The sequence below is a fragment of the Trachymyrmex cornetzi genome, unplaced genomic scaffold (assembly GCF_001594075.2).
Source record: "Trachymyrmex cornetzi isolate Tcor2-1 unplaced genomic scaffold, Tcor1.1 scaffold83, whole genome shotgun sequence".
NCBI classification, from domain to species: domain Eukaryota; kingdom Metazoa; phylum Arthropoda; class Insecta; order Hymenoptera; family Formicidae; genus Trachymyrmex; species Trachymyrmex cornetzi.
In genome coordinates, this window is record NW_017300169.1 from 4795415 (window position 1) to 4807553 (window position 12139).

At 35.0% G+C, this 12139-nt stretch overlaps 1 protein-coding gene across 2 annotated transcripts in view; it reads left to right on the plus strand.

The window, feature by feature from the left end:
• The window catches only part of LOC108768841 (growth factor receptor-bound protein 14), a 349214-nt gene that overhangs the window by 208765 nt on the left and 128310 nt on the right, over positions 1-12139 (plus strand). For both annotated transcript variants that reach the window (XM_018519476.1, XM_018519477.1), the window contains one exon: positions 2971-3000. In XM_018519476.1, the coding sequence (XP_018374978.1) occupies positions 2971-3000 (30 nt within the window). The remainder of the gene's footprint in view (positions 1-2970; positions 3001-12139) is intronic.

Sequence of the window (12139 nt, forward strand, 5' to 3'; positions counted from 1 at the left end):
GCATATGCGACGAACTCGCGACCAAATGTCACGGTTTCGGACATACGTGTCACATGGAAAATGGAAAATCGTATAAATAAATATAAATGCATCATTGATTCGCGCCCATAGCCGATCCGCGTGACGTTTCGACGTTCGAGTTTATATTGCGCAAACTTTTTCCGAAGTAGGATAAATGTGAACCCGGATGGCGAAATGTATGAATTATGGCGAAACCTACCATAGCATGAATTCTAAGTAACCTAATAAAGACAAATAGCGTATTTTTTTTAAATTATGTCAAGTCAAACCGGTCGATCGATCATAAATACTAAAAAACAATGTTGTTAAATTTCTCTCAATTTATTAATAGTCTTTTATTATTTATTATAATTTGTAATGTAAGAATTTACTTTTTTTAACCCTTTGGCAGTAATGTTAGATTTTAAAAGCACAATTTTTGATCGCGAATTTTAGTAGACAAATCTGTAAAAAAATAAGTAAAATACAATCCAACGTGTATTATAAAAATTCATTGTTAAAGCTTTCGCAAATATACGTAAGAATTTTTTTAGATTTTTACAGAACAATATAAAATTCTGCATTAAAGTTCGAAAGTGTGGACAAAAAGAAAATTTCACATTGTCGGCGGAGGATTAAACGAATGATAATTAGTACAACTTACTAATTTGTAAAAGCTGAGCTATGTTCTGGACTAATGGGTTTTCTATAACAAGCCATTACCTAAGCTTTAAGTCTTAAGCCGTAAGAAGTTGACTAATTAGAATCGAATATGAGAAGAATAATCGACTATGATTAGCCAATTTCTTACGGCTTAAAATTTAAAGCTTAGTTAATGGCTCATTGTAGAATTCCCATAAGATTTTAAATGGACGGAAGCGTATTTCGGAATGTCTCTCTGAATGATACAAACAGATGATTTATTGTTTGTCATGAAAAGCAGAAAGAGCCCTCGTTTAAAGCCAATCTGGCAGAAAAGTGACAGGAGTGACACTTTGTGAACATCACATGAAATCCACTTTTGGAAATGTATTCACGAACTCAAGTCGGTTTCATAACGTTTACAAATTTTAAGTGCTGTCCTCGACTTTTTAACGCCTTTACGGTCACGTGAGGGATTTCTGTTTTTTTCTACCCTCAGAAATACATGATCTTTAACGGCATGAGGTGTGTACCTATATTTTTAGCAACTTGGGATTTGTTTACAGCGACAGATTACAAAAAAATTACGTTACTCCATTTTATCAAATCAAGTTGGACTTGGGATTTTTTGAAATAGAAAAAGAAATTCAAGTAAAGAAATATAAATTTAATAAAAGTCTAATGTAATTGAAGATGTTACTTAAAAGTCTAATGTAATTGAAGATGTTACTTAAAATTGTGAATCTACAGTCTGTAATTACTCACAGGTAATGTTACGGTCTGAATAATCGGACAATTTATTACATATACAGTCATTTATTATATCTAATATGTTTATCATGTATTTTTTACGAATTATAGAATCGGTTTTGTTTTATATTACTGAACTTGAATACATCTCAACATCTTATCAAATTGGTCTAAAATAACTGTTTTATTTATTACTATAAAGATTTTTATACAAAATTTTTTTATGGTATTGCGTACCTCAGTATACAATACTGGACTTTCATCTTGTGTCCAAAGCTGTAATGTTTGAATTTTTAACTTTTGACTATTTCAACGAAGATATATTGATGACTGTGGAATTTGTGTTTTTTAATCTTGTGAGTAATATATTTTTAATTTTTCTACTAATTATTAGATAATTTCAATTAAATTTTTGTAGCACTCTCTTGAGTGTTACATGCCTTTATAATTACAGTTTTAAATAATTTTACATATATTAATTGTTATTTGTCTATTATGATTTTTAATTTTTATCAAGTAATTTATTGTGACTGAATTTAGTATTCGCGGTTTCTTCTATACACACTTATTTCCGAGGAATCAGACCTACAATGATACTACCCAAATTTCTTCAAGTGGCGATATTTCAAAAACTTTATTCTGTATATTATATTAATTTATGTTATCATTGAAAATGACCCGATCGGGTTCGAAACGTTTGTTAATTTTGTTGGCTAAATTTGTATGTATGTTCTATTATTTTAATATATATATTTGTTGTTAATTTTTTATACTTTGGCTCTTTGCCCGTTCTTTACTTGAATTTATTTACGATCGTAGAGCCTTATTACTATTTATAGAAAAAGAAATGATTTTTAAGTATACAAGATTGGTTTGAACCTCGGTACGCAGATTAGATGCACTAACGAATGATAACTAAATCTGTATAGGTATCTGTATAGAAAGTAATATCTTTAATTAATGTAAATTAATTAAAAAATAAAGTATCTGCGAATATCTCGGAATGAGAATTTTGCATGCAAATTTATTTAAAGTGCTCGAATAACGCAACTAATCGAGCGCGTTCGCGACTTTGGTAGTGCCATACGACTATGTAGTGCATGTCCGTCGTGTATACGGGAGAGCGCATATACATACGGCGAGCCAGAGAAAGTACAAGACGAAAGGAGCGAGAAAGACCGGAGGGGATACGACGCTTTCCAATAATTTCTGCGCTTTGTTGTAAATTCCCCCCGCTAATTCGTGGTATTTTCTCGCTGTATTTTATGAGCGGCTACTGGCTTTGCCTCGCAAATTGTTTCCAGGAATTCTCCGTACGCTGTTAAATTACTGTACTTTCACATAATATGTGCGGTGGATTTTAGCTCGGCGCAGCGTGCCGTGCCGCGCCGCACTTCAACCTGGAGTCTATCCTTCTCATTGGAATTTTGCGTTGCGCTTGGGGAGAATTTTATTTTTTAAGCTAATCTCTTTTTATTACGTACAAAATAGTTTTAACTTTTCGCCCCCGTATAAGCTTTTTACTCCGTAAATTGATGAAACGACGTTTGTTAGAGACGAATTCTCTTTCTGTTTCAGGCGATCGCGACGCTACCAAAACGGCCTCTGGTGAGTAAGCGAAATTATATTTTTTATAATTTTTTTCTCTTCTCATTTTTCAACAGTACAATAGCATTCGATTGCTGCATCAAAATTGTATCGTTAAGATACACTACGTATATACTGTGTGGGTCATTTAACGATATATCCTTCGTCGATGACGATCGTAAAAGCATACGGTTTGAATGATGAAAACGAAATTAGTGTTTCCCGATACGACGTGCATTTTGCTCGTCTCGAGGTGAAAGAAACGTCCGAATAGAGATATGTATTTCCAAAACCGGTCGTCATTTAAAAATTTACGACTTGATGGGCTGGCGTTGGAGACACGTAAAAGCGAAATGCTTCAACCGATATAACCATCGAATCGATTGCCGCCGAATTTCCGTATACTATTTCCAATTTCACAAAATTCGCCACTATCGTAAATACTAAACGAAAATGAATCTTGCGTGTCCTGATAGGGTAACTCTGGTATATACGCCGCATCTATCAAAAACTTAATTTATTAAATATTATTTACTATGTTTAAAATAAACGAACTATATCAGTAAAAACTTTGTACTGTCTACTACTATGAAAAAAATATTAGAAATCCGAAATATTTAGTTTTCGTGTATTAAAAAATAAACTTTTTGAAAACTTGCATTTTTGCTATATATAGATAATGAGTGGGATATATGGCAAAAATGCAAGGGTTTCAACAAACTAAACAAAGAATACGAAAGCAAAGCACTTGTATTTTGCTATACAACATGCTTTACTATTCCTCTACACGTATGTATCACGAAATAACCACTAAGTCTTTTACACACCTTACAGTAATCATTTTATGTAGATTATAATTTATGATGATGCTACTTGTTACACACACAGTGACAAATCGATTCAACTCACAATAATTTCATTAATATTAACAGTAAGAAGCTGAAATTATAACTCAATACTAATATAACATAAAGGCATGTAATAGTAGTTGCGAGAAAATTACCTCCACTTCTTCTATTTTTTTTAACTTCCGCGGCGTAAATCCCAGTGCGGCGTATATACCGGAGTTACTCTATGATATTTCCGAAGCCATTTGGATTTTTGATAGTCCATTAACGATTATGTCGTATCTAAAAGTATTTAAGGAATACTTATAAGATGGCTATAAATCGTTATCGCATCTTTTTTCAGTAAAATCGCTTATAACAACGGAAAGAAAATATTTAACGTTGGAATTAGGAGTTATTATCGACAGAAGAGTTTTAATAAAAAGCTATAGATTAATCATCGAATCGGGGTCCAATTAGTAAAAAAAAAAAAACGTTTTACTATCGATGCGAAAACCGAAGTCGATGGATAAAGAGTGATATGTGTGAGCGTGCTCGACGGACTTTAACTACCCGGAGAAGAACGAGAGAACCGCCATTAGTTCAAAAGTTTTCTCAACAGTCTGTCAGTCTGTTTTCGTCGACGCGCTTCATCTTATTCCGGTGAGCGTGCACGACTATTGTCTTCCGCCGGATTTTCGTCGGCACGAAACTTTTGGAAGACTCAACGAATCACCACCAGGTTGTCGTCGATGGAGATCGATGATCGGAGATCGCTTTTTCGATTTTCTCCCTGATAAATAGAAGAAATTTTTATGTGAACAAAGTATGAATAGGTCATAATATTTTTTTCATTGATTGTATGCTCGACGATACACTGAAAAAAATACTAAATTTTAATAAATATTTGTTTAAATAATTCCAAGTAAATATTTACTAAACGTAAATATATTTTTATTTGATACAAAAACCATTAATTTGATTTAACTATCGTTTTTTTATTGAGTAAATATTTATTATAAGTAAAGTTTATTTAGTACATATTTATTTATTGTAAGTAAAATTTACTTAGTGCATATTTAAAGAAATATGTATTAAGATTTAGTAAATTTTTTTAGTCTAATGTTACTTTTTTGAACTTTTTTGCGAGTAATCAAGATAATGCAACTTTTTCTTAAAACGAAAACATAAAAAGGGAAAACTTTTACTATTAAAATTAATAGAGAACTTGTGTACTTTCTGTTCTAGGGGAAAAAGTTACATGATTAGAACCCTAAAGTATTTAACTTTAGTTAAAAATACTCTATTCGAATTCAATCAATTTATTATTATGAAAAGTGTCGAAATCACACTTCGGATCGCTTAATTACACTTCTTTATCACTTTGAACCATCTGAAGAGTTATAATTTCTTATCCTGATTTATATTCAATTACCTTCACGTTTTAATATGTTACAGTAAAATCATTTATGATCAAGATGATGAAATTGATCTGATATAATTTTCTTAATTCCTTGACAACCCGAGAATTAAAGTTGTAAATGTTTACGACATGTCTTCTTATGTGTCAGCTCGAAACAAGGCAGCTTTCGCGAGACGTGAATGTACCTTAATACATTCCACTGTGAGTACCAACGGTGCCATCGGCGGCAACAGTATAAAGCCGGTGTTAATATTTGATTTGCCGGTTGCTGGGCGGCGATGCGCATGCCCAGCGTATCTTCGACACCCTCTTCGCGATCCACCCCCTTAAATCTGGCCACCCTTATCCATCCCCTCATCCTCTCCTCCTTCTCCTCCTCTATGGAGAAACTCCTATTTACCTATCTGTCGCCGCTCTCAATAGACGGGATTTAATACCGGGCGGTTGCCACGCGGTAAACTTGTGTCTTATGTCTCGCGGATAAGAATTATCGTTCGAGCGATCTGGTTTTGCGGCCGACGAGTTCAATGATCCCTCGCACAACAACTCGCGCGATGGTACGATATTTTATTTCGGATAATTTTGGCCGGTGTTGCTAACGTCTGGCGGTCGATATACCGCGATAATTTTGATGCAGTCGCAAGAGAGAAAGAGAGACGGAGAGAGGAGAGAGAAAGAGAGAGAGAGAGAGAGAGTTGAGAGAGCGCACAGTGACGACTCGGAAATTGTCGATCGGACTTTACGATGAACTTGCTATTCCCGTCCATCCTGCCCTTCGTTGTAGCGCAGCGCCAACTCCCATGGAGGGAGGTTAAATGGTAGTTCGCGTCGAAACTTTTTTCCCCTACATTTATAAAACCCGAGTATCGATTAACCTTTGTGAGTGACGTGGCGAATTTACCAATCGTGCTTCTTTTTTTAACGGAGATTTATTAATATCATCCTCTTATGTGGCAGAAAATGGTCTATAGACTGCAATCAAGCATAACTTCGTTTTTACCTACTTGCCCGACACTTTTCCATATAAAATGCATCGTGATGCATCTGTTGTACCACGTCGGTCACTAACGTATCATTGCGCGCCTCCTCGTGTGTTAATATTTAATACGTCGTGTAACGTTGTTAAAACAGGAAGTCTGACGGGGCTAAGCTAGGCATTTCAATGCATAAATTAAGATCCTTTGAAACTCTAGTCTCTGCTTATTAAAAAAAGTATCTAAATTTTACACGAGTTACTCTTATATAACGCTGTTCATTAAGATAACATTGAATAATTTTCACAGCATACATTATAGCAGAACATATTCGCATTTAGACGAATTTTTTGCACAAGGAAGCGTTGAAAATTTTTTCATTGTATTTGCCTACAGACATAATAAGTTTAGACTGCACATTTCCTGATCTTATAATTAGTAGTCTATGCTCTGTTAGAAAGAATTGAATTATATCAGTACCTTTTTCAATTCTATCAGCATCTCTCTGCAATTTGGATTATGAAATATTTTAGAGAGAAAGAAAGAGCGATATGATTTAAGTTACTTCACTTCTTTTGAAGAGAGTGACAATTTCATAGGAAGGCGCAGTCTATTTTTATTACGTCTATGTATACGCCTAGAATATCTGAAACATTTAAATGTCACGAGCATTTAAATGTATTACTTCGCTTTCTAGCAAAAAACCAAACATTTCCGTTTGTCGAAAAAATTATTTTAACGATTATTCCGTTAACGTCTCTGAGAAACGCTGTACGAAAGCAGATGGTCGCGGAGGGATTTCGTAATGTAGAGATAGAAAACCACCGAGTCCCAAAAATAGACGACTTTGCGGGCGCGCGCACGTCCTCACTTTATACGAGGAAACGAGAGGCCTGTCAGCTGATTGGACGAGTGCCAATTTTTGGTGAATGAACCGACGGTCTCGTGTCTCGAATACACACCCTCTTTGGTAGTTTGCCCTCGACACGGCTCGCGTCCGGTCGCGAAAGATATGAGATCTTTTTTTTAATCAACCTACGGAACTGTGATCAATTCTGATACTTAAAAGAGATGTAGCATCTTGATTCATGTAATAGAGCTTGAAATACACGCTTGAACATTACGCGTTCGTTTGCGTATTCACGCAATTCAGATACTGAAACGCGGATATTTTTATAACCGATAATAGTCACGAAATTATATCAAAGGAGTGATATCTATTTAATATGTATTATGAAATTATTAAGAACACAATTTTGCTGAAGTACATAAAAATTTAGCTAGATATGAATCTCAAAATCATTTTGTTGGGCTTAACTAGTTATGTACGAATTAGGATGTTCATTGGTTGCTGGAACGTCTAAGCTTTTTGAAGCATTGCCTATATAATTATTTTGATAGTCTAAAAAAATTATTTTCAAATCTGTATCTACTAAAATTTTTAGTGCATGATCGTTCTTTCCATGAGATAAATGACGCAGTTATAACATGCTGAAAAACTATTTGGATATAAGAATTCGTAGCAACGTCAGAATTACCTTGACCAACTCGACGTCAAATCCTTCAACGGCGAGTTGACTCGTCCTATCGAGTTAAAGGATTAACGCTTACGTCTACCCCGAGAGGCGTGCCCATTACCGCGAGGAACGGCTTTGATATGCTAATAAAGAACCAGTAACGCGATCTCGATGTCAGGATATTGTCGCCCGATAAAGGCGTTAGAGACACGGGACCCGAAAGAACAACTGCGCATGTGACATGTACGTAAAAGCCAACAACAGGCTTAGGCCCCGGGCCTCCGATTCCCCTGGGAAGATAATGAAATTTCGCATGTGCGAGAATCAAAAATCATCTCCTTTGTGCGTCAGGAGCCGAGGTCGCTTAACGGAACACCCGGGAGGATCGCTGCCGATAGAATCTCACGGGTTAACTCGACACTGCAGAATACTGCGAGATCTTTTCTGCAACGGACGCGGAAGAGTCGTGCATGCAAATTGCAAATGGCCGAATAAAAACATACGTTTGCGCATACGTAATGTTCGTGCAGCTTTCCTAGAAGAAGATTAGCGTGTTGCATTAAGAAAATAAAGGCACAAAAGCGTTGCGTTAGGAAAATAGAGGTATTAACTCGACGGATTTTACAGCGGAGCGACGTGGAAATTTTCGTCGTAGACGGGAGACGAGATTAGTTCGAGGGATTTTACTACATGGAATTTCAGGGTAGCGCAATACCATATCAGTCTCCTTTTGTACATCTCGTTTTTATTTTAGACGTGTGCTATCACGTACAGTCGACCGTATCTTCTATTCATTGAACAAGGGAATGCACCGGCATACAGTTTTCTCTATTATCGCGGTTCCGGCCCCGTATATTCTCTCGCGTTTATTTATTTGCGAATCCGTTAGACTTAGCTACCGAGAACTCTATTACGCGCACGAGCGTCTCCTCGCAGGCTGGCTGGCCGCGATGCTTCTTGGCACGTAGAACAGGTCAGGGCTGGTGGCGATACCACCGCGATAACCTTGCTCGATAAGCGTGGCGGCTTGCGTTTCCGTTAAGTCGTGCATCCTGCCGCGAATTGAGCTATCTACGAGTTGGTATCAAAATGCACGAAGTCTTTATAGCCACAGTAGGAAAAAGGAATTTAATAACCTTTAATACCGTTGGAGCTGATATGATGATTTTATTGGTGACATTGCGAGATGTTCTTTTAATATCTTCAATCATAGATTAAGATTGACATCATAAATTGCTGTCAGAATTTTATAAAAAGTCACATTGGAAAAAGAACATACATTTAATAATTAAAATTCTGGTTGCATTTTTATAATTCTAATTGGGATAACCAGAATTCTGTATGATCAGAATCTTCTGTCATTTTCAACAAAAAATTTTTCTCAGTGTGATATTATTGCTTCTTTTTTTGTTATTTTTTTCTTCTATTTTCGTTATGTATTTTCTCCCCGTTATGTTGTACGTATTACTATAATGCAAGAAATAAAAATCATTCCAATTGTATTAGCTATTAATATTTAATATTAAATTTAATATTTAACATTATTTATTAATATTTAATATTATATATGATATAATATAGACTTTTACCAAGAAGATCAGCTTTTCGAAATATCTACAAGTGGCGCTTTTGCATTGGGTTAACGAGTTTAAGGGCACGCGCGCAGCTTCCGATTTGTTCGTGGCAATTTTGGAGTTTTTCCTGAAAATTCGATCATCGAGCGCGCGCTGGAGAGAGACGGAGATTAGTTCGCGTTCGGGATGGGACGTGGAGAAGATGAGGCGAGGGCAGAGCGGTTTCCGACGCCGGGGATAGAATCGGCGGGGGGGGTTATTGAATTTAGAAAACTGTGAAAATCCACTCTGGATTCGTTGCGATGGTGCGCGCGCGTGGGTCAGCTTACGACGGGCAAATTGGATTTCGCAGGCGCGAAGGGCGAGACAGAAATCGAATCGCAAGGGATAAAAGCGTCCGCGGGCAGGAGGGAAAGGCAACGGAAACCGTTTCCGTTCCCGAGTACTCCCGCAGGAGCGGCTTTCGTGTTCGTGAGTTGGGAAACTGCGCGATCGCGAGAGCCGATTCATCGCATCGCGCTGCAGGCTTCTTTCGATCTACTGGTTTGTAAATTGAAACGCTGGACAGGAATGCGTCTATATCAGGAATGAATCTATGCTTATAATCATAAAATAAAATATTTTATGATCATAAAATAAAACGTGGTAAGAAAGAAAATAGGAATTAAGAGACCAAGCAATCAAACAGATTAATTTATTATTTATTTTTATTACAATACATTTTGGTAAATCGTATCTATCTATTAATTAAATTAGAAAGATTGACAGATATTTTTACGGATTTCAAGTTTCTTATTTTTCGTAATTGTGTAATTGTTTATTGTGTATTAAAATATAATATTCATATAATATGTACACTGAAAGAAAAGATTGGCTGCTGCAGCAAAGTAGATGGTAAAATATGGCATAGCATTTTTAATTGGTTGCAGCAGTAAATTTTTTGTTGCGTTAACCTATCCGCAGTGTCAGTATAGGATTTCGATAGGCTATAGGATTGTTAACGCAATTAAAAATTGGCTGCTACAATCAATTAAAAATGCTATGCCATATTCCCAGCTAATCTTTTCTTTCAGTGTATAATATATGTATAATATTAATATATTAATATATGTATAATATTAATATATTAAATGTTTAGATTTTTGTTAATTCAGTATTAATTTTTATTTTTAAATGTATATAGATTACAAAATTGACGCAGATAATAATACGCAATATTACAATTAGCGACACTTGTGTCTAACAATCAAAACATTTAATGATTTAATTAAATTCTTTTCCCATCTTTTGGTCGGCGCTTTTAGGGAATCCACGTTGTACGAATAATCAGCGCACGCTCCTTTCTCTTGTTGCGTTCTTTTCGTATTTAACGAACGAGAACGAGAGAGAATGTGAAGTATCTCGGGGACTCGTAATTAGCAAGGGAAGAGTTCTGAAAATTTTAATCAAACCGAGTGGTTGCTCCTACATCGAGTCTTCCTATTTGCCACGTTCATTCGTCGTCGGGCACATATTACTCTTAATTTTGCAAAAGTCTGCTCTCCCCGAGCCTCGATTCCTTTTCCCCTAAAGGACGTAAGATAATATTTGTCCCAAAATTTCCAGGCGAGGACTTGTAACGAGTCGAAGGTAGTGCCGGTTACGTATTGCATACTGCGACAAAGAACGTTTGCTCTTCCCGGCACAGGTCGGGACTCTCGGTCTCTCGAGAGCCTTTAAAGTTTAAAGGGCCAGCTGGAGGGCATTAGGAAGGAGATGCTCTACACCACGACCCTTTAAATCTCGGTGAAATTTTCTTGCAATATGTTCAAAGCGCTCTTCCCATCTATACCAAATCAACCGACATATAATTTTTTAAAAGATTCTGCAAATTTTGCATATTATTTATTTCAATGGGATGGAGATTTCTTTCGAATTATTACAATACAGATTTCTATTAATATTTTGGTTATATTTTATTTTTTACTTTCTTTTGCCCTTCAAATAATTTTTGGCTGTAGATAAAAATTTCGAACTAGTATACTTAAAAAATTATTCCTTGTAAAACTATGAATTTTTTAAGAGATTACGAATTTTAAGAAATAACGAAGAAAGAAAATTTTGTATGGAAATATTATAAATGCCTTTTCTCTTTTTTTTTTTGCAAAATTTGCATTGCTAATCGAAGTATTAAAAATTATACTTTTGTGACACTTCAAATCAGATTCGAATTTTTCGGTGATTTTAAAGGGATTATCCTTTTTTTATTATTTTTTCCGAATCGCAGCGTTCTGCAAGATCTAATAATTATTGACGGTTTTGTGCATTTCAGCATTTTCATGCCGAAATAATCTTATTTTAATTAAAATATAATCCGATTTAGTTTTTTACTAAGCAACGTGCCACTGTTATGAACGAATTTATTTTAGAAAAACTCCGTAAATTCTTTTCGCGAACATCTATTATGTTCGTATCATGGTCTTCTGCTATATTAGTTATTCTTATCTCCTGGCTTTAGTCTCTGTTATTACGTTATTCTTTCTTATTTTAGCATTAAAACAATATATATTTTTATATAAAACTGTTTTATATTAATTTATAAAACAGTATATTTTATATATTAAATATATACTCTATATAATACATATTTTATATAATATATTATATTATTATAATATATATATATTATATACATATTTTATATATTAAATTATCATTAAATTATTAATATATTATATAATTTAATATTGATTAATGTATTAGAAAATGATACAAAAAAATCAATCTGACATAAGTAAAGTTCTCCGTCTCAACTTTACTCACTTAGCGACCCCCGACGTTTCGCGAGATATTTCTATATTTGCAT